General features: G+C 47.2%; 1 protein-coding gene across 2 annotated transcripts in view; it reads left to right on the top strand.

The window, feature by feature from the left end:
- PANX1 (pannexin 1) overlaps positions 1-26,870 on the top strand; it is a 47,063-nt gene that overhangs the window by 12,762 nt on the left and 7,431 nt on the right. For both annotated transcript variants that reach the window (XM_045557112.1, XM_045557113.1), the window contains exon 2: positions 15,020-15,159. In XM_045557112.1, the coding sequence (XP_045413068.1) occupies positions 15,020-15,159 (140 nt within the window). The remainder of the gene's footprint in view (positions 1-15,019; positions 15,160-26,870) is intronic.

The following is a 26,870-nucleotide window of genomic DNA, read 5'->3' as shown; positions in this document are numbered from 1 at the left end:
ATCAGTTTACACTCCCTTCGCCCATGTAGGGAACACTCTTTGCCTCACTTCTTTTCCAACACTTAATATGTTCAGAGTTTTTAATTTGTCATTCTTACGATTGAAAGGGTATCTCATTATTTTTGTTTATAGTTCCCTATTTACACTGAGATTTAACAAGACACACATTGCTGGGCTCTCACTGTGACACTTGGTGGCATTTGGCGACTGCCCCTTCTCTCCTGGTTGCTTACGGTTATCCTTGGGCCTGGGGTGTTTGATCCTAGAGAGACTGACAGCTTGTTATCCTTGGCTTATGAATCCACCCCCCTCCAAAGAAATTCATGTTACCTATCTCTTTCTATCTATTTATTTTTTTAAGCCAAAGGGCTTTTTGAAAAGCTGGTCATTTCACTTCTGAGCCCTCTGTTTCCTGTTTAAATTTAGTTAACTAGTAAAACTAGCAAATATCATTTATTAGGAAATGTGAAATTGCTAAAAAAGCTTCATTTTAAATGTAAACACCTGCTCCACATTTCATGATCTAGTGTAAGGGTTCTTAAAGTTTTCAGAAAGCACAGCCGCTTCCATGGGGGAAAGTTATTTCTCAGAGAGAGGCTCTTACTCAGCTGTGCCCTCCCTTGGTGAGGTTTACCTCTGCTCCCTGACAGCACCAGGTGGCTCATTTGCAAAACAATTCATGATACCTATTAAATGGCATAGGGAAAGAGGCCTGATACTTTGTTGATATTCAATAAACGTTGGTTGACACTGAACTGGTGTAAATTAAGCCTCTATAACCAGAAGGGACTTTGTAAAATTGTGAACCTCTAGCCAAGCCGAGACAGAGGCCGCAGGCTTCTCTCCAGCTCTCAGATTCAGGTGCCTCGGCTGGGAGGAGTCTGGGTGGTGGTAACTGTGACTTGCCTCTCTGCTTCCCAGTGTCCTTAAAGCAGGGAGAGTCCAGGGGTTAATGGTCTTGATATTCTTCTTAAATAAGGCTTCATTCCTTTTCGATAAAGACTCAAAGCCTTTATGTTCTCAGTTTGTTTTCTTTATTGCACGCATTGAAGTCATTAATGGAACACAAAATGATGCCCTTCCAAGAACAGAAGGAACACTGTTCGAGGCATATTGCTTAACGGTGAGGAACAGCTGCAAGGAGCATGCATGACGGGACAGGATCCCATGCATCTCGCCCTGGGATCAGTCTCACCCCTGTGGCATGAGGGCATTGGAGAGGAATTCATTACCTGATGCACTCCAGTGCCCTTCTGATTCGAGCCTGCTATAGCCCTGCCCGCCTTATCATAATAGTTCTTTTTCATCTCTTAACTCCATTCATTCATGTTCCCAGTCATTGGACGTGTGTTCACTGAACACTCTGCTGTGCAGTACTGATCTATCCGAAGAAGGCAGACGTGGTCCTAGAAGCTTGCAGTCTCGTGGGGGGAGCGGCTTCCCGAATCATTTCAGATCTCTGGTTGTGATCAGTGCTTCGGAACAAGTGCCATGGTGAGGGAGCCTCACCCAGTCGCGGGCCTTGGGGGTGGCTTGCTGAGGAAGCAGCACCCCAGCTGAGTTATCCATCAGTGTGCATGAAGCCTCTTGGGGGAGAATGGACATGTTTTCTTGGCGAAACAGAAAAAGGGTCAGTGTTACTGGAACCAGTTGGGCAGGGGGAAGGGTGAGTGGTATAAAGAGATTGAAGAGATGGGCAGGCGTCTGATCGTCGACGGCCTCGTGGGATTTGGATTTTAGAGTGTATCCGGTGAGAGTCGAGGGCTTCACATTGTGAGTGACATGATCCGATAGACATTTTAAAATCTCACCCCACAGACTTCGTGAAGGCTGGATTGGACAGGGCCAGCAGCAGATGTGGAGAGATGAGTTAGGGGCTATTGCAGTAAGTTCAGGCTTTTAATTGTGTGTGCTTTGAGGACCAGCACTGTCATATATATCTTGGAATCCACTGTGGTACTTTGTATGGGGCACATGTTTCATTCAAATCTGATACCAAGAGCCGCACTGGGAGCTCCAAAGGCGTTGCCTGGCGCCTTCCTGTTGTTCGGGGATGCTGGCGCTGATTGGCGAGTCTGCTCTGGGTCTGCGTCTGGCAGCTTTTGAAGCCAGGCCGGCACAGTGGACGGTGAGGATTGGGGCCGTGCCTGGTAGCCGTGGGCCAGGTCTGGTTTGGATGCCTGGTCCTGAGCGGGCAGGGGCTCTCTGTAGCCGGCAGAGCAGGAAGTCCTACCTGCAGAGGGCCTATGAGAAGCTCGGCAGCCCTGGAGGGCCTGGCCAGGGCCCTGGTGAGCAGCTGAAGGGGTGGGCGTCCCAGGGGGAAACGCTGCCTTGGTGTCTCTGCACTCAGGCAGTTGTTCCCAGTGCCTTTCCCTGCGGTCGTGGGGACCAGCATTAACTATCAGCCACTGTAAACCATCGCCCCCATCCATGAGGGCCCCTGTGTGCTAGGTCCTTTAAGCCGGTTATTTTTCCCAGCAGCAATCCTTCAAAATAGTTAGATTTTTCCATTTTTGAGAGACTCTGTGGAATAGGTAAGGTGTGATTTTGGGAGCCAGGCCTCCTGGGTTCCAGTTCCAGCATGGTACCCATTCACCGTGGGACCTTGGACAAGTTATGGAATTTCTCAGTGTCCAGCTTCCTCATCAGAAATGGAGTAAAAGTAGAACCTATCTCAGGGTGGTGAGAACTAAATTAATACACATGAAGCACTAGAACATTGTCGGAACATAGGAAGCACTCAATGCAGGTTGGCCACCAAACATACCCTTAATCCTGTTATGACCCTTTGGCAGATGAGGAACTGGGGCTGATGGGGCCAGGGAACGTGCCAGAGTGCGGGGCTGGAGTGCAGTGCTCCCTCCAAAGCCTGGGTTCTCAGCAGCACCGCTGTGTGCACCGTGCCCCTTCCCTATTGCGCAGTGAGGGACAGGACAGAGTGGAGCTTGCTGGCAGCCCTGCTCAGAGGCTGCTAGTTAATGCTTGGTCTCCCCCTTGCCCACTCTGCCAAGCCCTCCTTGCCATTACTCACAGACTCAGGTCTAGACTTCCCAGGGTGTTGTCCCAGCATGTCCTTCATCTGATCCCCAGCGGGACTCTGCTCCAGGGGCAGTGATCTGCTCCCTGTCCTAAAGGGGCTGTGCTCGTGGTGATTCCCCAGCCTGGATTCCCTCGTCTCCTCCCTCAAATGTGAACATCTGCCGTGGTTCGGCCATTGCCCTTATGCAGTTTTTTCCAACTCTTATCATTAGTGATTTATATCCTTGGCCTCCTCCGCTAGACTATAAGCCATTGGAGGGCAGGGACCATGCCTTCTTTATCTTTGAATCCCCTGCACTGCACACAGTACTGTGTACATAGTAGGTGCCCAGTGAATGCTTTTTGCGTTAAGCTCAGCCCTGTTGAGCTCTGAGTGCCTTAGAGAGAACATCTGTGCTCTGGTGCTCCACGTAGAAATGGGAGGAACGGAGACCCGGCTCTGATGAAAAGCGCGTGGATGTCCCTTTTGTTTTTGAGCTTCCTTGAAAAAAGAGCATTTGTCACTTTAGCGTTTGCATCTGTCATGTGAAACCAATGATGGTCTATTGAGAATGTCCTTGTATTTGCCAAGAGGTCACATGACCAGTTGTCTACTTAATAGTAACAGTCATTGTAAGTTCTTTTCATTTTGCCAGAGTCACTAATCTTTGATTCAGTACAGAATTTAAATGCTCAAGGCCTTGTGCTACACAGAAGGGTTTCTTTGTTGCAGGAATTACAAAACCTAGCTTCTGAAAGGCATCTTTGAGGGACAGATGATGCAAAAGAACTTAATCAAGTTGGCTCCAGTTTGAGGCTGTGGCCTCTTTAAATCTACTCGTCTGCAGAGTGGGTATAATGATGGCTAGTTCACAGGTTTCTCTTACTGGAATGAGAGCATCTAATTCCTGTCTGAAATCTAGGATGAGAGTTATCCGAGGCCTGCTTTCACGATGGGTTTGTTCTGGAATAAGAGCCCTGAAGGAAATAATACAGAATGTGACAAAAGAACCCTACATCCTTATATTGCCAGTGCTTACCACGGCGCCTGACACACAAATACAAATTCTAGCTACCATTTTCTGAGTTCTTATGTGAGCTGGTGCAGCAGCAGTCATTTTATTTAATCTTTATAGGAATTCTGTGAGGTTTTACAAATGAGAAAAATTCGGTTCAGAGAGGAACCGAAGTAGAAGGGAAAACTCAATCTTTATTGAATATAATGGAATCTTTTTTAAAGCAACATTCAGGAATAAAGGTTGTAGAATTTCTATTTATAGAAGACTTACCTATTTTTTCCCCATTAGGCTGAAGTCCCTCCCCTGTATCTAACTAGACTTTCATATAATTTCCTGCAAATTAAGCTTTTATGTCAGCAAAGACCAACTAAAGGGTAACTTTGCGGTAATCCCTCTTTTCTGTTGTTTTTTTTTTTTTTTTTTTTGAGACAGAGTCTCACTCTGTTGCCCAGGCTAAAGTGCCGTGGCATCAGCCTAGCTCACAGCAACTCAAACTCCTGGACTCAAGCAATCCTTCTGCCTCAGCCTCCTGAGTTGCTGGGACTATAGGTGCATGCCACCACACCCAGCTAATTTTTTCTATTTTAAGCAGATACAGTCTCACTCTTGCTCAGGCTGGTCTCAAACTCCTGAGCTCAAGCGATCCTCCCACCTCGGCCTCCCAGAGTGCTAGGATTACAGGCGTGAGCCACCGCGCCCGGCCTACCCCTCTTTTCCTTAAAGATATCTATTAAAGTTGCTTCTTGGCCTTAAATGGTTTGTTCCTTTAACTTTTCTTAATCTGATCCTTCTTTCTTCCTCTTTTTTTTTTTTCCCAGCATCCATTTCTCATGTTCATCTTGGGATCCTGCCCATTTTCCTCCACAACCCTCTTAAACGATGCAAAAACCAAGAACAAGCACATTTCCTCTGGTGGACATGTGACCGGTGTGGGGTCACTGCAAGGATTTATTTCCTGGCTCTCACAGTTCACATTCCTGTTGCAGCATCTCTGGTGATGTGATTTATGGGTCTTGCCTTTCCCTTCCATGGGCCCAGCCTCTCTCCCCACCAGGTGAACTCCATGCCAGCAGTCCTCTCTACCCTGCCAGCAGTGTTTCTGACTCCACACAGAGTAGCATTATGTGCTCTGGGTAAGGTCCTCACACTCCAGCCATGGACCGCAGGTGGCTGCTCTTGTTGGCTCTATGGTTTTTGATCACACTTTTCTGTGAACTTGGCCTAGAGTTCAGGACCAGGTTGCAGGGGAGATTGATCCTGGCTCTGCCCTGCTGCTGCTTGTGTTACTGGCTGGCCTTGCATTCCACAGTCCCTGTCCTCCTCCACAACCCCCAGCCCCATGGCCTGCCTGCACCTTCTCTCCTCCCTGATCACTCATTCCTGGAGTGTCACGGTGTTGGGGGAAGAATATGGCCACATACTCATGACTGAATGACAACTTGACCAAGTAGTGGCTGTCTCACTTTACTTAACCTCTCTGAGCCCCTGTCTCCTCATCTGTAGAATGGGTGTAATGATAGCTAGCTCACAGGTTTATTTTATTGGAATGAGAGCATCTGATTCCTGTCTCATGGTAGTACTTCCTATTAATACACTCTCTTCTCCTTCAGTGGGCGATTCTGTGTTGGGAAGGAGCTCACATGTGATCAGTACTTAGGGGAATGATATCAGCATAGCGTGGGAGTCACATTGGTTCATGTATGATTTTTTCCCCAGCATGTGAATGATGGGTGCCACCAAGTGAGAACATCTGGATGAAGCAGCTGAAGGGGACTATGGGTGTTCCTAATGCCCACCCACCCCATGCTTTCCCCCTGTCTCTGCTTGGTCCTGTGCCCCACCTCAGAAGTGCTGTCGTACAGTTCTCTCTGGGCTTCGTGTGTTCTGCTCTTAACGTGTGTAACTCAGCAGCCTCAACCTTTCCTTCTACACCCCTTCATTATGCAGGTGTGTGTTTATTCGGATTGTGGCTATTTCTGTTAGTGCTTTTGATAAAAATGGTATATATTTTTAAGTGATCTGCCCCAAACCTGTATGTTCTATAAGCCCTGTTATTTACCTGATTTTGCAGAACACTGTTTTTTGAACATATAAAGAGTAGTATAGTAGAGATATTTGGTTTTCTTTTCTACCTTCTATCTGTTTTTTTATATAAATTTATGGGGTGCAAGTGCAATTTTATTACATGCATAGGTTACATGGTGGTTGAGTGAAGGCTTTTAGGGTATTACTGAAATAACATACAAGGGCTGTCCAGAAAATATCCAGCCATGGAATATGTTCTCATTATATTAACAATGTCTGGATACTTTCCAGACAGCCCTTGTACATTATACCCATATTGTACCCATTAACTGATTTCTCATCATCCATCCCCCTCCTATCCCCTCACTCTTCCGAGTCTCCATTGTCTATCGTTCTACTCTCTATGTCCATGTGCACACATTTTTTAGCCCACTTGAGTGAGAATCTGCAATATTTAACTTTCTGTGCCTGCTTGTTTCACTTGAAATAATGGCCTAGTTCCATCCATGTTGTTGCAAAAGACATAATTTTATTCCATCTGTTTTTTTGCATTCATCTTCATTTCATGGAATCAAAACCTTTGGACTGGACCAGGCTAGGACCTAGAGGTGACAAAAGAGATTTCAGGCAGATGTGTGCTGTGACTGTCTTTACATCATCTCTCACCTGAACTATTGCAAGAGAGACCTGATTGGTCTCTGCTTCTATTCTTGACCCCAAATAGTCAACTATTGCCATAGCATTCAGAGTAAACCTTTTAAAATGAAAATCAGATGTCTGCTTTAAAAATTCTGAAATTGTTTTGTGCAAAATTCAGAATTGAGCAAATCAGTAACTGTATAGATACTGTTGGGAGCTAGGGTTCTCACTGTGAAAGGAGAAACAAACATGGGATGGGGGTAGGTGAAGAAGAACCCAGTGGCATTGAATTAGAATGAAAAGTTTCAGTGTAAATTCACAATTTAAAAAAAAAAACTATTTCCTAGTTTCATCTGCTAGAAGGGCCTAGAAGCAGTGACAATCCAGGAACAATGAGCACATCTGGCACCCAAATCTTGGTTTTAAAATTCGTTTACCCACTTAAAGGAACCCAGAGCTCTTCGCAGAAATGGCCAGTTGTAGGGTTAGGGCAGAGACAGTACAAGATAATCCTGGAAGCTCTTGTACCAGGATGTATAGGAGTGCCCAGAAACTGAGGGGAACATGTCAAAAGGACACAGGAGCTAGTTTGAGGGGGACCATTTGAGCATCAAAATGAGTAACAGTGATGTATTAAAAATAACAAAGGATTTCATGAGTCCATGTTGGTACCAAATAAACAAAGCGAAGGCTCCCCTTAATAGTCAAATGCCATCTACTATATGTAGAGGGAAGGATAAAGTTGGAAAAAAATTTTCATTTTGCAGCCGAGGTTGAAGTATTTGATTCATCATTGGGTGAAAGTTAGTTATGGGACACGGTATCTACATGGTCTCCAGCGGTCTCCACACAGACTTGTTTCACAGGGAAGAGGCACTTTTAGGGAGAGAGGCCTGGCAGACAGCACCTTCACTTAAGTGACCACTGCAGGTGACTTCACCAGTTCACCAGTCAGGGGGAAACTCATCCGGTGCCACCTGGGGTGGTGTCGTAAGGAGGGCCCACAGCCCTTCCTTGGGATTCCTGCCTGCAGTGCAGAACCTGAATCGGAGCATGGGGAAACAAGCAGACACAAACCGAGGGACATTGCACAGCAGGAGCTGTGCTTACCTCAAGTGTTAGAGCCATGAATGACAAAGGTTCTGGAACTGCTCTGGGATGAGCAACTACAGATATATGACACCTAAAAGCAATGTGGAGAGCAAGACTGAATCCTGATTGGAGAAAAAGAGTTGCTGTAAAGCATAGTTTAGGAAATCTGAAATAGGTAACAGCTTATACTAGGCATTTTTTTAAAAATATTGTCATTACACTGGGTTATTTATCAGAATGTCCTTGCCCTTAGAACTGCAGTCCCCAACCCCCAGGCCCTGGACTGGCACTGGTCTGTGACCTGTTTGAAACCGGGCTGCACGGCAGGGGTGAGCAGCAAAGCTTCATCCGTATTTACAGCCGTTCCCCGTCACTTGTATCACCGCGTGAGCTCTGCCTCCTGTCAGATCAGTGGTGGCACTGGCTTCTCATAAGAGCGTGAACCCTACTGGAAATTGCACGTGAGAGGGATCTAGCTTGCTTTTGAAACATACCGAAACCATCCATCCCCCCAACCCCAATCCATAGAAAAATTGTCTTCCATGAAACCAGTCCCCGGTGCCAAAAAGGTCGGGGACCTCTGCCTCAGAAGATTCATACTTCATAGAGTAAATGATCATGATCTCTGCAACTAACTCCCAAGCGGTTCAGACAAAAAAGGATATGTATATTATCTATGCATATATATATGTGTGTGTGTGTGTAATATAGAGAGAGGGTAAGTGGTTGAATCTGAGTGCCGGCTGTGTGGGATTTCACTGTAATATTCTCGTAATCTTTTGCTAGGTCTGAAAAAAATGTTCAAAATCATTTAATTTAAAAAAAAATGAGGTAGATACAACCAAATGTCAATCTCTCTTTAAACTTTTAGGTATGTGGTATATTTTCTGTAACTTTCTGTATGTTTGAATTAATCTTAGAAGACAAAAATTTTTTAAAAATTTAGATACATTTAGTACTTACTTTTCATCTTAACATACTGTTGAGTTCTTCCAATGCCTTTTTTCCCCTGGCACGTAGGTCATGGAAACTTTATTTGTTGCACAGTTGTCAGGTTTTACATTGGAATTATATGAGTTGTTTTGTGTGTTTTAGACATCTCATGCCAAAGGACTGGAGTTGCTGCCACAGGACACCCTTCAAACTGCTACTTGGTTCTCTAGTCCGTTTGTTCTTCTGGGTGTAATCCTGGCTTTGTGGTTCCTTGTGGCTGTCGTCTCAGCCCGGCTGGCTTTCACTTCTGCTCCTGCACTTAGCAGGCTGTATTATTCAGAGCATCATTCTTGACTGAATTAAATGAGCATTATAGGTTCCCTTCTAAGGCTTGCGGTCTTGGTGGTTTGTTCTCTTTGGCTGTGGGGCCTCATGATCACACATCCTGTACCACGCGGTCAGTAGGTACAGGCTGTTCCTTTTTCCCTCCGTCATTGAGAGCAGGGCTGTGTCTGATGTATTAGACTCACGAGGCAAACCCCCCACTCTGAAAGGGATGGGTAGTGAAGTATCTGGGACTTCTTGGAACTCATTTAGACATTTGATTATGTCCATCTGGGCAAAGGAGCAGGTATCAGCCTTGATGTGTTCTCTTTAAAAGCCAGGCTTAGCTGTGGAAAAAAGAAACCTGGTGAATGAACTTGGTTTAAAGGGGAAAAAAAAATTATTTCAATTCCATGTTTTAGTTGGGGCTGCAGAGTACTTATATTTTCTGGCTGATTTAAAGCACTTATTTGCCTTGGAGTCAGTCCCCACAAAAGAAAAGTGAAGGCAGTATGGACAATTCGAGACTTCCAGGATATATTTATTTGCTTTTGCTTGGGCTGAAGTTGCTGGGAAGATAAAAGGAGAGGAATTTTGTTCTTTTTAAAAAAGAGAAATTATTCTGAGATTCTTGCAGTTTTACTATATATTATGATGGTAGGGAGCTATGAGTATTTGGCAAGAAAGAATCCTTTGGGGCAAACATCATCCGGTCTTAGGTTGGGGTCAAAGGTACTTTAAACAGATTCAGACCTGTTTGAGCCTTCTGAGTGCTTGTTGCTGCTGTGTTTGTTTTCAGAGCGGGCCGCTATCCATCCCTTCCTCTCTGTACCACACATTCAGGGACCTGTTTGTGTGATTATTCTCATTGAACGTGAGCATTTATAGCAGTTTGCAAATATTTTAGCATCCTTCAAATACAGTCAGAACTTTCAAGTTCAGTGCTTTATAGGTTGTACTATGATCCGCCTGGATCCGGTATGTGTGAATGTCTGTATAATTTCCATGAAAGTGAATTGGAACTGATTTTTTTTCTGAATGGAAACATTTTGCAAGCTTTTAAAATAGTATATAGATGCTAAAGATTGTCATTAATATAATCATTATTACATTGTTTTTCCTTTCTTGGTCCCTCCCAGAACAGCAACCCATGTATTTACTGTTTTCTCTCAAAGAAATTCACCTGTCTCATTCCTGCTCATCCTACCATCTCTGACCCTGTGTTTTCAATAAACCTGTGCCTTTTGCCTCCTTTTTCCTGTGTTTGGAGGGTAAAAATGGAGGCCTGAGTTGATTTCCCAGCTCTGCAGCCCACTAGCCGCAAGATCTCAATGCCTCACCTTCCTCATCTTTAAGATGGGGGTAAAAGTACACAGCAGGTACTAGTTCCCTCCTGCCTCTGCCGCCTCTTCAGTCTCTTCAATGTGCCAGTGTGACTTCAGCGTAGAATCTCTTCCATTGAGAAGTTCCTCTGACGTCCTCCCCGCTAGTTGACTAGATTTTTCTGTTCATGTGTTTGTTAAACTTGTGGTTTTGATGAGTTTCATTAACTCCTCAGGAGGCCTGATTCCTGTGCTGCTCACAGCACTTAAATGTGGAAGCCAGGCAGCAAGCTCCTTCCCACTCAGCGTCCTGGGAGGGAGGGTGGCTGTGTTTGTCCGAAGGTGGCCGGGGGCTGCTCAGACCTCACAGCTCTTTAGGTGCAGGCCCTCCTAACAGCCCGGTGTTAGTAATGCATAAGAGCAAAAGAAAGCCTATTAAAAGAGAGAAGAACAACAACAAAAAAAAGAGAGAGAGAGAGAGAAGGACAGTAGCAAAAGTAAGCCAAAGGCCCTCCTGCTGCAATGGGACAAGCAGGGAAGTTGTCACCTGCTGGGGTTGGTGTCACTGAGAAACCTCTGGCTGGCAAGGCTGCTCTCCCCAGCCTGCGTCCTGTTTCTCTGTAGGCTGTGTTGATCAGATCTAGGCTGCACTAGGGGCCACCTGGGCTGCCACTCAGGGAGAAAGTGTCACCTACACACACACCGCCCCCCCCCCAGCTCCAGGCCAAGAGACCAGGAGCGTGGAATGTCTGTGGTGCAGATTGCTTATTTAGCAGATGTTTTGGCTACTTCCACACGGCCCTGTGAGCACACGTTTCCTCCTTGTGATCGTTTGTTATATTTGGCCAAACACACACATAAATGTAATGCCCACAGCTGCCTCTGTACTCTCGGCCAGCTGGAAGTAGTGTTCCTCATTGCTCCTGGCATAAACCTGACACTCAGTTCTTGCTTTCTGTACAGTTGTAAAAGGCAGTGTGTATCTCACTTAAAGGCATTTCCTAGAAGTTACCGTGCACTCATTTAAGCTGCACCACACAGTGGTGCAGAGTGTGGACTCTGGCTGGAGGGTCTCACGGGGCTCTGTTTTCTCAACTACCAAATTGTGCAGTGATATCTTACGGGGATACTTGAACCTTAATTGAGATGGTATTTATAATAGTACTTTAAAACTTTCAAAGCACCAGACAGATGTTATTTATTTGGTACAGAGTGGTGCATGAAGTTCAGAGAGACAGATGCATTCTGCCCACGAACAGCTGAGATAGCAGTAGAGGAGATGAGGCATATGGGTGTTCATATCACATGGTTAAAGGTAATTTTCTGCACATCTCTGATGGCTTTAAAATGCTGTGGGAGGTCTGTGGAGAGGAGGCTTCCTGGAGAGGGTGATGTGGAGCCAGGCCTGGAAAGATGAGGCATTGAGGTGAAGTGTGGGGGGCCCTGACTTGCAGGTGTTGGAGAGGGGGCCCTCAGGCAGAGGACACGTGCAAGGAAGGGTGCAGGTCTGAGAGTCTGTGGGAGCCGCAGCAGTCACTGAGTGGCGTTGGAGCATCCGTGTGGATTTGTACCCTGGGCAGGGGAGACCAGTGAGAAATGTTGAGCCAACGTAGTGTCAGGATCAGAACTGAGCTTCAGAATGAATAATGTGGCAGTGGTTTAAACTGACGGAGAAGGGAGAGACTGGAAGCCCTCCTAACTGTAGACTACTAGGAAAGTACATGAAGACCTAATCTCTTTACCTCCCAATACTATTTTGAAGAGTACATGAGACAAAGGGTGAGGAAGTACGTTTGGAGAAATGAGTCCAGATGCTCTGGGTCCCCAGCTTCCCCACCCCACAGCAGCAGCCGGCCACCCAGTCAGGCTTGGCGGTCACAGCCTAGAGGAGGCACGTGGCTCACAGCACCCTGCAGTGCTAGGGCCCTGCACCCTCCTGCTCGCCCCTCTCTTCACTCCCTGCCTGGCTCTTGACTTCCTTGACTTTGGTTCCCATTTCTGGCCTGAGAATACCCAGTACCTGGGGCTTCTCTATTTCTTTTCCCAGATTTGTCCTTGACTCTTTCCAGGCAGCTCTCCCCTTCCCAGCCACCTGGAGGAACCACTTGCTCAGACCCCCCCCCTCATTCCAACAAAGCCCTGGTCCCCAGGACCTTTGCATGTGGCCTTGCGAGTGACTGGCCCATAGAGGACTGTTGAACGAGACTGGGAGTTGGATACAGATTTAAATTATGCTGCTGCCACGTACTAGCTTGGGTAGGAGATTACTGAATGAACTGCTAGGAGCTTTGGTTTCCTCCAGGGTAAAAGGAAGATCAGATCTCTCTCTCTCTCCATTTGGTTGTGAGGCTTAAATAAGGTACTGACTTAAAGGGCTGGTTGGTGTCTGGTGAATATTAATTGCCCACTGCCTTTTCTTCTGACCTTCCATTCCAGATGAAGGGCATTTCCTTATGAGTTCCACAAGTCCTAAATCTCTCTCCTTCTCCCTGCTCTCTCATTCTCCTTCTTCCTCTACCACTGCTCGGGGGAGGTCCTTGAGATCCGGAGATAGAGCTTGAAGCACCGTTTCTTATAGAAAGAATGTCATGAAATCTAACAGTGTTGTTCATTTCCAGAAGTATTTGAATAGACGTTCCCAAGCAGGCAACTCACCGACAACCTTGCCAGTTTATGACCCCAGGTCTGCCTGTCCCCTGTGTCTGCTGTAGCCCTCACAGGCCTCCCTGGGTGGATGGCACAGGAGGTGTCTGGCAGTCACGCTGGTGCAGGAGCAGTGCGAGCTTAGCCCTGAGTCCTGTGCCACCCTGACTACTCTATTTTTTTTATGTAAAATGTAAGAACTCAAGTTTAATGAGATAAGAGTCAGAAGGGACCTTGAAATATCCTACCCATCCCCAACTCTTCAGACGAGATTGGGTGCGTTCAGGGTGGTATGGCTGTAGGCATCCCCCAACCCATATTAGACCATTCCTGGATGGCACAAGAACTGCCCCTGTGACAAAGTTCTTTCTGATGGATGTGACTTTTCACCACGGTCCCCTTCCAGGGCTCCTGCTGAAAAGTCCCTTCTTGACATCTGTGGGTATAAAGGCACCTGCTGAGGAAGATGGGGTCCTCGGGGCCTTGCCACATACCACACCCCCCACCACAAGAATCTGCTCTCCTGACAACATTCCCATCACCTCCCTGTCCTGCTGCAGGTACACAGGCCACCCCGTCCCCAGGGGAAGCTGACCCTTCGAGGCGTTTTATGTGCCAGGAACCAGGAAAGTCCAGCAAGCATCTTCCCACTGTCCCCATCCCCTCTCTGCAGGGTGGGAAGGGAGAATAGTGGGCACGCCCCAGTGTTAAAGGTATTGCCAGAATCTGCTCATTACTTCTAGAAAAAAATGTAACACTTACTGAGCAACTCGCTACTGGGAACCAGGCACTATAGTAAGTGCTATAGCAACTGTCTTTTTCCTTTTTTAATTTTGTAGTCACCACAATGAATCTGCAGTGTGGATACACTATTAATATCATTCCCGTTTCGGATACCCCAGGCTTTGGAAGGTTATGTGCGTGACTTCCCCACCATGAGTCACCCAGCTATGAGTGGCAGAGTCAGGTTTAAATATGACTCATGTCAGAGCCCGGGCATCGGCCCCCTCCCACGCTGTGTAGGATGTGGGAGAGAGTGTGCCCACTGTGGGGCTTCAGCCGCTGGCCCTGTGCCCGGGACACACGCACCCCTGCGTGTGCCAGATGGGGACGGGGAGCAGGACTGGCCCCGCTGCCTGCTGGTGGGAGGGGAGGACACGCTTCTGTTCTGAGCCCCACAGTCCTGTTGGCCAGTTTCCCACCGTGGCCGTGTGAGTCAGGAGCACAGAGAGTCTTCCAAGCTTTACAGACGGAATGGTGGCATCTGCAGGGTGATACAGTCTTCAGTTTGCAGAGGATAAAACCAAGTCCGAGTCCCTTCCAGAAGAGCTATTTGACGGCAGAGCCCCAAGAGGGACACAAGTCTTCCTGTTCCCCGTCCAGCTCCCATCTCCTGCCGGGAGGTTTGGGGTCTTAGCATTCACCTCCCAGTTGTAAACTGCTTGGGCTGCAGTTTGAGCTCTTTTCTTCCTTTTTCTTAGAGGAGATGGAAAATTGCTAATTTCCCATCCAGTGATCTGTTACCAAGTGTCCTCCAGCCCTCTCTTCCTCAGGCTGAAGCTCTTGGTCTGTTGGTTCTAAAAGGGCTCCTTTCCTGCTCCGGCTTCCTGCGTTGAGACGCCTCCTCGCTACCCGCCCCTCATGTAAAGCCCCCTTTCTCTCAGTCCTTACCCTAAACCAAACCAGCTCTATCCATGTTCACCTTCTACATTTTGAGGTCTGGCTCTTTTCCCTGCTCCCTTTTTCTTTTTATGGTGGTTTCACTTCTTTCAAGAGACTTTTCCAAGCTGAGTCCAAGCCACTATCATGACCAGTGTTGGTCAAAAATACTCTCCAGTACTCCGTTTTAATATGAATTTGTGTGTGTGTTTTCAGTCCCGTCCTCACTCATGTCCCCACGGTCCTGTCCTGGTGCTCCTGACTTGACACTATAAAAAGCGGGGTGTGGGGGGAGGGCAGGCAACTGCATCTCATTCATTTGGAACAATCTGTTTTGCTTCTCAGGCACGCAAATCAGCTGCTTCTCCCCAAGTTCTTTCTCGTGGCGCCAGGCCGCCTTCGTGGATTCTTACTGCTGGGCGGCTGTTCAGCAGAAGGACTCGCTGCACAGCGCTTCTGGAAACCTGCCCCTGTGGCTGCATAAGGTAATGGGGGACGTTTCCAAACCTAACTTGTTTACTTTATATTACGCCGTGGAAGCTAAGGCCAGGGAGGCGGTGCCAGTCTGTGTCTGTGCAGATACGTGTAGCCGACCAGGGCTGTTCCTCAGATCGTGAAACCGTGGCCCTTTAAAGTCAAAAAGGAACCTCAGCGATTACTTGGGAGAGCACCTTCGTGTAGCAGATGGGGAAACTGAGATGCTCTTTGGAGTTTAGCTCTATACCAGTGGCACCTCCTGTGTCTTAGTCACCTTTATGTTGTTAATGCCCAGCGAGATGTCTGGCGCATAGTAGGCCCTCAGTACATTTTGAATGTCTGAATGAGCATAGCTAGACAGTGGCAGAGGCTGGATGCACTCACAGATCCTCGGCTGGTGCCTTTTCCACCACACACAGGTCCCCTTGGAGAAAGTAAGGACCGGCATAGATTTCAGTTGCTTCTAGCCATATGTTATGGGAGCATCGAGAAGCTAGTGATGACTCCTTTGGAGGGTGTGGCTACAGCACGGTTTTTGGATTAGATTCCTTTGCTTTCTGATGGAGGCAGATACTGCAAGGAAGGGGAGATACTACACAAGGGACACCACTATCCAGGTTCTATGACTCACAGAGAAGAGGTACAAGTCAGGCACTGCGTGGTCAGGGAAGTGGTGTTGCAGGGGGCACAGGGGATGCATGGAGTTGGCAAGTTCGTGGAGAAGAATATTCTCTGAGTCATGAAGTGACTGCATTAGGTCTTCTCTGTGCTTATGAAAGTAGGACTTTGTTTCAGCCTGTCATTAATTTCAATTTCAAATGGTTTTGTCATCATGAAAACAAGTAGAATGTTTGTGTATCTTTGGTATTCTCATCTGCTGAAGAAGGCATGAAATCTTAGCTTCTGAAAAGCCAAAGGCTGAAGCTTGTTTGACGCTCCCCTGCTTTGATCTGCTGCTGGACACACAGGCAGCATCCTTTGTAAAAGGAATATCTTAAGCTTACTATGACGCAGGGCTGTTTTCCTTCCTGTTTGTTTATCGCATGCCATTTGGCACAGGGATGCCCTGCAGTGATTCCTTTCTTCGTTTAGGTCGGGCTTTTCTCTTGGATTTTCAGCCCTAGCATTAGGTGGGTCCTCATCAGCTTTGTGTGGTTTATTCGGTAGCCAGGGCAACAAATAATAGGATCTGCAGTAGGAATGGGCATAATTCCATAATTGAAACAGCTTTGTAAATCTGAATTCATACTGTTGCAGTTTAAATCCATTTGTTATAATGATCTTATGAAACTGCAAAGTTGTAATGAATCACTGGGCTGAGCTTTGATGCATCCACAGAGAAAGAATATACAAGCCAGGGTTGTCTAAGGTAAGAGTTGGCAGGGATGTTAGCGGATCTGAAACTTTTAAAACAAGAAGAAACTCTAAGTTTTTGTTCAGATGCATTTTACATGGAAGGATGGCTGCTGACCATACAGACTGGAACTCTTGGGTCTCTAGACTCCCAGATTATTGCCCTTCCGGTCAAGGAGCAGTGTGGGTGGGGAATGAAGATGACAGCAACAGGTAGTTAGTTACCTGGTGTCATTGAGAGGGTCAGAAGTTCTGGCAGCAAAAGATTAGTTGGTTTGGACAGAAGTGTGGCTGAGCGTCTGAGCAGAGAGAGCTCTTGCCAGATTTACAAGTTAGAAATTGAAGTCAGGACCTGCCAAGCTGGAAGGACCCTGGTCAGCTCCCCAGGCTTTTTGGTTGGGACTTGAGGCCATACCTTGGGAGTAAGGGGTGATCAGAATTAAACCAGCTCTCATAGGGACTCGAGTCCTGGTTTGAGTCACTGCAATGTGATTGAATGAAGATCTGGGATTGCCAGTGCCTCTAGTGTACCTGCCTGTCAGAGCACAAATAAATTCTCTCTGGAGGAAGGTAGCATCATCCAGAGCCTGATGTTCTTGCTCTGATTTTTCACATACATGAATACTCAACGCCCACACGGAAATAATCAGGTGTCTAAGAAGACCAGGAGAAAAGTCACAAATAGAAGCAGACCCATAGGAGATCCAGATAGTAGATTGATCAGACATACATTTTAAATAATAATTAACACTACGTTCAAAGAATTATGATAATATGGAGGATGTTACAGAGAACTGGAAACAGCATGAAAAAATAAATTGGAAATTCTCAAGCTGGAAACAGTAAATAACAGAGTTGATTTTAGCTGACATCGACTGAGGGTCTTCCGCGTGCTAGAATGTACACTTGGCATCAGGGAGCCACAGATGACGGGGTCCCTTCCTCAACTTGCTCACTGTTTAGTGGGAAAACAAAGGTGGAGGACACTGGGAGGGAATAACTAGAACACTCTACGGCAGAAGGAGAGTGTGGTTATCACAGAAACCAAGGTTTCAGCTAGCAGTGAGCTCTGTTACGTGCTGCCGCAGAGAAACCAGTGCAGTCGGGGTGAGACACAGCTTAATGGACTTAATGAAAGCATTAGTGACCCAGCAGGAGTGACTTTAGTGGAGAACTAGGAACCAGATGGCCGTGGTCAAAGAGTGAATGGGAGGTGAGGAAATGAAGATGATGACAACAGGCAATTTCTTCACAATTTTTTTTTTTTTTCCGTTTTCAGAAAATCTCTCTTCCTGGTAACCGGAAGAGAGAGTAACGAGCTAGGTGGCAGCTGGAGGGAAGGTTTGGGGTCCAGGAAGATTTTGTGATATGAGAGTTTTGAGCATATTCAAATGCTGTTGGAATTAAGAAGGTAGGGAAGCGGCTGAAGGTGCAGGGCCCAACAGGTATGAAAGCAATGCCTGGGGGTGGGGTGGGTGGCACTTTCTGAGAGAGGCTTGTGCAGCGGGGGAGCAGTGGGTCCTGGATTGACTAGGAAGGGCAGGGCAGGCTGGGTTACAGAGGATTCTGGAAACTAAACAGGTGCATAGGTTAAATGCTGCGGACAGTGGGAGCCATTGCAGGTACCTGAGCAGGGTGAACTTGGTGGTTCCGAGAGTTAAGCCTCAGTGGTGGTGTGCAGGAGGGAACAGAGCCACTTGGTAGGCACAGAGTGAGGGTTCTGGGCAGGGAGCAGAAAGGAAGAGAAGCGGTTACTTCTGAGAAGGCAAAGAATATACAGAAAGCAACCTGATGTCTTATTTCTGATTAGAAGATTACAGAAAAGGATGCTCCAAGGTGATATCAAATGCCTAGACCAGGGGTCAGCAAACTTTTCTGCAGAGGGCCAGCATTTCAGCTCACATAGTCACTGTTGCAGCCACTGAGTTCTGCAGAGATAGACACAATCGGTTGTGGCCAGACTTGGCTCAGGGCCTGCAGTTTGCCAACCCCTGGTCTAGGGTGGTAGCTGTGGAGGTGATGGGAAGCGGGTAGGTTCAGGGTGTCTCTTCTAAGATGTGGAGCCGGCAAGATGTGCTGATGGGACGTGGGAGGATGCAGGAAAGGTCAGAGCCAGGGATGTGACCGAGCTTTCAGACTCTGAGTGTGAGGCCATTGGCTACTTTTTGAAGAAGCCTGGTGAAGAAGCAGGTTTTGGAGGAAAACCAGATAGTTCTTCTGGAACATGTTGAGTAAGCGGGCTAGAGGATGCATCCAGTAGGCAGTGAGATGTGGTGTCTGGAGATTGCAGGGTGGGTTGGAGCTGCCAGTGTGGTGGGCTGTCAGAAGATAGTTGGAGTTGGAGCTGTGGGCCTGGGTGGGGTTTTAGGGAGTGATGTGTCACCTGGAACTAAATCAGGGCATCCCATTCCCTACCACCTCCTCCCCTCTGAGGCCCTCTCTCACCACTTCCAGATAAAGCAGAAGCTTGACACACGCATGTCCCAGCTTCTGCTGTCAGACCTACTGGAACACCCACCTGGCAGCACCGGCCTTTCTGCTTCCCCTTCTCACGGTGTTCTGGATCTGCCCCACGCGCCCCTTAGCCCGGGCACACCCCATTCCCTGTTTTCTCCTCTGCATTTTCAACCCTTCCCTAGCTTCAAGCTCTCTTCCCCGTTAGCTTTTTAGCATGCTTGTCTCCTTGGAAGAAACTGGAAACCACCCTCTCCTTTGACCTGTCTGTCATCCTCTCCCTCTCCCAGCACCGCCATCTGCGCTGCTCTGCCCAGGCCACCGGCGAGCTGCCTGTCGCTGAGATGAGTTCTCACTGTCCAGGCTTAGCTTACTTGGCTTCTCTCTGCCATCCAGTTCTGTCGGCCACCCCCTCCCTCTGCAGATGTTCTCTTGACTCTGCACAGTCTCCTTTGCAGAAGCTTTTGCGTTTGTCCATCCCTTAGAAGTTGGGGTTCCTTGAGGGCTCTGAGGCCTCCTTTTCTGTCATGCTGTCACCCTCCCTAGGTCCACTCCCGTGTCTCCACTTCTGCACAGATGCCATTCACGCCCAGGCCTTGCCTCCAGCCCAGCCTTCTCCCTGAGCTCCGGGACCCCCACGCGGCCCCCCTGGCCTGAGCACCTGGCTGGTGCCTCCAGCACCCGCTCAAAGCTGAGCACGTGCCCCGCCCACCCCCGCTGTGACCCCAGCCCAGCTCTGCCCTTTCGCATCAGCCAGATACCAGAGTGCCATTTTGACTTTTCCCCTCCCACCCCCACATCTTGTCAGTCACCAAGTCCTGTCAGTTCTGCTTTCCTGAGTGGCCTGTGAGCCCTTCTGCTTCCTCCGTGCCGTCTCTCGGCCGCCATCTCTGCCTCTGGACGCCTGCAGTGTCTCCCTGCGGCTCTGGCTGCTCCCCTTTTACTCACTTCTGCATAATCGCAGGGCGGCCTTTTTTTGGTATTCTGCTTCTGTCATTTCTAACGTTCTCCAATGTCCCTAAGAAATGTCTATATTTATTTTTTAAGAAAGCACTGTTTTGACTAAAAGGACAGCCTCCCTCCGGCACCTGTGACCCACCGTAGCCTCAGCTGTAGGCCCAGCCCCACCACCCCTGTGCCCCAGGGACCCTGACCACAAACATCCCTCTGCTTACAGAGCCTTCCCCGCCCCCTCCCTCTGGCTGACCCTTGATGCATCGTTCCTGCCTCAGCGTTGACACCATTTCCACCTGGGAGCTTCCTCTGAACCTGCAGGCTGAGGGTTGTTGCCCAGTTAAATGGCTTCAAGGGCCAGGCGGGCACTGTAGACTGTGTGTCCTGCCTGGAGACAGGGTGCTAGCCAAGCGAAACATCTGCTGCACCCTATCCCCGTCTGCCGTGTTGCCTGGTCACTCATTCTCAGAGCAACTTGCACTTTTCCTGGACTCCCCCTTGGATATGGTAATTATTTGCCTTAATTCTACTTAGTTAATTCTTTATTTCTAAGACTGTAAGTTCCATGCAGAGACCATGCCCATGGTTTCTGAGACAATGCGTAGCCCATAGTGGGTGCTCAAAGCATTTTTGTGGGAGAGGGGAGAGCAATGAGGTGGCTCGTGTGTCCTGCTGGAACCAGGCGTGGTTCTCCAGGAGCATCCTGACTAAGGATGGAGGCATAGAGGCACAGGGTTTATTGAAACACTTCTGAATTCAATTCTATTGCCAGAGTTAAAACCAGGAAACCCCAAGTCCCTCAAATGACTCAGTATAATGTTTAAGTGAGTGTCAGTGTAGAGAGTTTATGACATTGGTGTGATCGAGGGTGTCATCTCTCCCCACAGACTTCTTTCATTTCTTGTCTCTCCTCCTTCCCTTTTCTGTCCCACTCCGTTCACCACTGATGGTCTCCAGCCTCCGCGGAAGTGTGAGGCCTTTGCTGGAGATGCGGGTGCATTCCAGGGGACCGGCAGGTGGCGCTCTGGGACTGCTTGAGAACAGGCTGTTTTTTTTGAGCGTTCTCTGTTCAAGTTCACAAGGTAGGCAACTGTTAGCAAAATTTCTCTCTGAAGCAGAAAAGTTGGGTTTTGACTGAAAAAAAAAACAAGGAAAAAAAATTTTAACTGTGCAAATCCTTCTTTATTTCTCTCCCATGGATTGACAGAAACTTAGCTGGAGGGGCCCTGAGGCTGCCAGACCAGAGGTTTCCAAACCTTAGCATTACCCAAGGAGTCTTGTGAACATACAGGGTCCTGAGCCCCATCTAGACCATTGTGTTGGCACCTCTTGGGTTACGGCCAGGAATAGGGTTTCTGTCATTTCCCAGGAGGTTCTGATGGTTTGGGGCCCAGCCTGGGGTCCACTGTGGGCACCACCCATCTAGACCAGTGTTTCTCTGATTCCCTGCGCATGCAGGTCACCTGGGGGTCTTGTTGAGATCTACAGTCTGATTCAGTAGGTCTGATGGAGACCTGCAACTCTGCGTTTCAAACAGACTCCCAGGGGATGATTGAAGTGGCTGGTCTGTGGACCACACCACTCTTTGAGAAGCGAGAATCCAGAGCTGGGCTTGACAAACTGTGACACATCTGCTCGGGCCTAATACGGCCCATCACCTGTTTTTATAAAGTTTTATTGGAACACAGCTACACCTATTCCTTCACACATAATCTGTGGCTGCTTTTGCACTATGAGGGCAGAGTTGAATATTTGCAAGAGAGACCATATAGCTCCCAAAGCCTATAATATTTCCTCTCTGGCTGTTGACAGGAAAACGTGCCATCCCCTGATCTGGAATACTAAAGCCCTCCCAGATGGTCCCAAACTCCACCGAAAGGGAGCTCCAGCCTCACAGCACAGTTCATTCCGTTGCCTGCATGTCTGTAGGAAGGCTCTTCCTGTCACTTGGTTCTAAGTCTCTCGGTGGCATCTTTTCCTGCTCCCGTGCACAGAGGCTTTGCTGACATCTTCTCTTCTCCAGGTCTCTCCACATGTCGGGTCTCCTCCCTCCAAGAGTGTCACCCAGTATGAAGTGTAGTACCTGTGTGTCTTCCCTTGGTACAGGATAGAAGGCATACCATCTTTATTTTTTCCCTCTGCAAGCTGCCTAGGGCGTGTATTAGCTTTTTGGGGGGAGCCTTTCACTCTTTTGAGTCCTTCTGTCCTGGACTGTCTGTAAGTGGGTTATTATCTGAACAGAAGCCAGAACAGACATCTTTCATGCTTCTCTTTATCCCACTTCCCCAACACAGTATGTTCTTGGTTCCCCTACTTCCTGCTCTCTGACCATTTCTCCCTGTCTCTTCCAAGACTCTCTTTTTGCCCAACCCTTAAGTGTTCCAGGGCCACAGGCCCATCCCTGGGTTCCTCCTGTCTTCTCCTTCTACCCCTTCTCCTTGCATGATCTCAGCTGTGCTCTCGGCTTCAGCCACGTATGTGCTGCCAAATCCTGATCATAAGGCCAGCTAGAGTCCCTGCCTTTATTTTCAGCGGTCTCTGCTACATGCCAGGATGTTCTTGACTGCAGGTATCCCATGTTCCGAGTTTCGCTCCTCCCTGCTCTGACTCTGGTCCTCCTTGTTTGTTTGGGTCAACTGATGGTGCTGCCACCCACGCCCTTACATAAGCTGGAAACCCGGCATGATCCTAGTTTCTTCCCTTTTCCCTCCCTCACTTCCGAGTGGGCGCTGGAGCAATGTCTGTCCCTATCTGTTGCATCTTCCCTTCTCTCACTGCTGCAGCGACCTCCTGCCCCATCCCTCTCCTTTGCAGTGTGTTTCCTTCTCTGCTGCTGTAGTGATTTTCTAAAACAAATTTGATCACGCCCTACACTCCCGCTATGTAAAGTGAGGGAGTTGGGGCCTTCATAATAAGGTCCCTGCCCTGTGTATGAGTTGCCTAGAGCTGCCGTGACAAATTATCACAACAGAAGTTTATTCTGTCATCATTCTGGAGCTGTTGTAGGTTCTTTCCGGAGGGCTTGGAGGGAGAATCTGTTATGTCCCTATCTCCCGGTTTCTGGTTGTTGCTGGCAATCTTTGATGTTCCTTGGTAGATGCAACACTCAATCTCTGCCTCTGTCACTACATGGCTTCTCCCCTGTGTCTCTATCTTCACGTGGCCTGTTTATAAGGACACAAGTCGTTGGATTAGTGGCCACTCTAATTTAGTATGACCTCATCTTGTGCTCACTTCGACAGCACATATAGTATGACCTCATCTTAACTAATTACATCTGCAGAGACCCTATTTCCAAACAGGTACTGTATTCTGAGGTTCCGGGTAGAGGTGAATTTTGGAGGGACACTATTCAACCCACACACCCTTCCAGCCTCAGCTCTTCCAACTTCCTCACTTGCCAACTTGCCCATTCACTTTGCTGCTTTGGAGGGGCAAGAATTCACCAGATGGACAAGGAGAAAAGGATTCCTGGCAGAGGGAAGAGGATGCCCGAAGGGCCACAGAGGGTGTGAAATGTGAGCTGAGGCTTGACACTGCTTCACTGTACTTTAAGACATGGACCAGGTGTTACCTCTTTTATGAAGCTTCTGTGACTTCCCCAGGGACTTTTCTGTTTCCTCATTACTGATGACTTACATATTTTGTAGCCATCACTTTTCTGTTTTGATTGTTTCATTACTGGCGTGTTCTCCCCCGGCCTGTGTGATCTTGGGGCAGTACTCGGTACCTGGTCTGTGAGGGCCATGCGTCCAGCCCACTGCCTGGCACAGAGTAGGTGCCCAGGAGAGATTTTCCCATCTGCATTAATCCCATAAGATGAGGTCACATGCATTTCAGGGGAGGAGTTGTTCAGTCCTCACTGGATGGTTCTTTGGGCTAGATGAGGTGGAGGGGATTTGACATGGAGAGAATTTGTAGAAGGCCACGCCTTCTAGGTTCTTTCCATCTGGAGGTCCCATCGTTCTAATGACAACCCCTTCCAGAAACAGCACACGTGTTTAAGGCAGATAGTCTGAAAATTGTGGTTGGAACAACTGCTTGGTTTCACATTGCCTTGAGGAATTTCCCTGTCGTTAGAAGAGCTCGATACTAATTTGGGCATCATGCAGAATAGTGCAATCATGGCTTAAGAGATGCTGAGCATCTCAGACTAAACATAGAGTAGGCGGAGCTTTGGAGCAAAGCTGTTCCCATCTGCAGAGCAGTTGCAGTCTCAAAGCACTGTAGCTCTTCCACATTGCTTATTTGGTCAAAAGGATTTTAAAAGCTATAATTTAATGCTTTCTTGGATTCCTTTTTCAATTGAATTGATTTTACTACACTGTTATAGACCCACTGAAGTCACCTTTTTATCTTAAATGGGGAAAAAAAAGAGGTTTGACTGTGGAGAAAACCTAGAGATGGGATATTCAACTACATTCCTACAGAGGTGCTCAAGATGCCCTTTTAGGCAAAAAGCAAACACCCAATAGGTAATAACTTTAAACATTTGTTTTTCTAATTACAGTGAGCTGTGCTGAACCATTCATTGGCACTAATTATTGCACCACTTGGGCATGTTAGAAAATTGCAACAGACTGTAAATAGTCACTTTTTAATTCTGGGGAACAGTTTGAGGTAAAATGCCATTATTCAAGTTGCTTTAAAACAAAAGTGATTTATAAAAATATTTCATAAGCCCAAGTTAGACACTTTTCTGCTGGTGGTTCCCAGAGAAAATGCCAGCTTTCTTGGTCACGGAAGCAGCACAAACTCTGTGGCATGTGGTTAACGTGTTTATACTAATGGGCATCCTTCAGAGTGAGCAAGGATTGAGCAAGCGAACAGCCAGCTATAAATTATGTAGCCAGCATTCAGCTAATCATAGCCTGCTGTGTGTGTCATTGTGTAACAGCCCTTTGTAAATTGGGTTAATAATTTTGAGAAACCCCATCTAATGCCAGAGCCCCAAAGTAAAGTAGCTGTCTTGGTGAGAGGCCTTTTTGAAGTTTCAGGGCCATTTTTGTGGCTCTCTCTTTCCTCTGGGGCAGAGATTCCTAACATGGGTTCACAATAGCATCAGGAGGGGTCTGCAAACTAGGATAGGGAAATACAGTCTATTTGTCATTCACTTCTAACTAAAATTTAACATTAAAAAAGATTATATATAGGCAATCATCCATAGTGGTATTAGCTGTACATATGAGTTTGTCACCCGTAGAAATCACAAATATTTTGGAATATGGTTTAGTCTTCACTACTTCAAAGTTACAATAGCTATGAAATCATCTGTTAGAAGCTATTTAATGTGTTACTAAAGAAGCACATGTAAATTTGTTTTTTAATATTTTAACTGTATCAGTATGAGCCATTTCCTTTGTGAAGCTATATGCATTATTTATGCTTTTTTAAAATGTTATTTTTCATGAAAAACAAGGCAAGACTAAGGAACTTTTGCAAAACCAAGGAGACTAGGGTGACAGGACAGCTAAATGCAGCGGATATGCTGGATCGGATCTTGGGACAGAAAGAGGACAATAATGGAAAAACTGTTGAAATCCAAACAGAAGTCTGGAGTTTATAGTAATGTGCTAATGTTGGCTTCTTAGTCTTGTTAAGTGCATGGGAACATTCTGTGTTGTCTCTGCAACTTCTCTGTACGTTTGCAATGACAGGGAGGCCATGGTGTGGGGTCTGCTGCCCACTCCCAGAGATGTCGGGAGTGAGGGGTTTTGTGTCAACTTGAGGCCATTGTGGCCTCTTTCAGTTGTGACTCTGAGGAACTGTGGAGATAGACCAATCCAAAGGTAAAGAGAAGTTTTCCAGAGAAGTAAAGTAATTTGGAGTGTATTAGCATGGCTGTCAGGTCAGAGGTCAGGGGTCATATTCTGCCTCTCCCCAGCTCTGTGATCTGGGGCCAGAAACTGCTCTGGGCCACCTCTTCTTCTTCCCCTTTGTGAAATGGAGCCACCCATACAGGACTTATCAAGGTCATTGGGAGGACTAAAGGTAACGTGCCCACCTAGCTAGCTCTCTTGTTGGTTTACCTGGAATGCTTTAGTGCCTCTTACATGCCAGGCCCCATGCTAAGCATTTTTGATAAATTATCTCCTTTATTCTTTATGACACTTGCATTACATGACCATTTCATAGATAGGGATCCTGAGGGTCAGAAGCTCAGTGACCTCACTGCCCAAAGGCCGCAAAGCTAAATGCAGATCTGTGCTGACTGCAGTACGTGGTCTTCCTAAGTCTTCTGTTGAGGCCGAGCCCTCCCTAGCCACCCAGTAGACCCGGTTGCCAGGTTGCATCTGGCTCCAGGTGCTCTCACAGTTCTGTTGCCCATAGTGGTTGGCTTCTCTGGACCTCGCATTATCCAGCTGAAATGAGGGTGTGGGACTGTCCTCAGGGTCTGTTCCAGGACTGAAGGTTCATTCCACATTTTGTGATTTTATCCGCTTACTTCAGCTGTTTTGTTGGGAGCATTACTGGATCACTGAAGCCAAAACTTTTCTAATTTGTTCTGGGTAAAGTTATTTATTTAGTTATTTATTTTGGCTTTTTCCCAGATTCCAGAAAGGAAAAGCAGAGATCGCTAAGCCTTAGGTACCTCTTCAAACCACAAAAATTAAACAACAAAAACACAGCAAAAACCATTGTGATATTTACCTGTTTTTTAAATGGGATTTTGTTCAGGGATTACTCAAAAGGACATGGGAGTGATTTTATTTTTTCTTTGTGATTAGAAAGGAGATGCCGTGTATCACCATGTAGTTGCCAGTTACTTCAAATTAATGTCTAATGAAAAAGGGAAAAAAATGGTAGTTACCAGTGTGAAGTGTTACCTAGAGAGGCGAATCTAGCTGTAAGAAGTCATTATTAGGTAATAAGCCCAAATTCCTCAAGTGCTGTGAGCATGCACAGTTGTGTCAAAATGAGAAACATTGAGAGCAGCACTGGGCGCTGTTAGATTATT

The sequence above is a fragment of the Lemur catta genome, chromosome 7 (assembly GCF_020740605.2).
Source record: "Lemur catta isolate mLemCat1 chromosome 7, mLemCat1.pri, whole genome shotgun sequence".
Taxonomy (NCBI): domain Eukaryota; kingdom Metazoa; phylum Chordata; class Mammalia; order Primates; family Lemuridae; genus Lemur; species Lemur catta.
The sequence above is the reverse complement of the archived record's forward strand: the minus strand, read 5'-3'. Positions and strand labels throughout refer to the sequence as shown.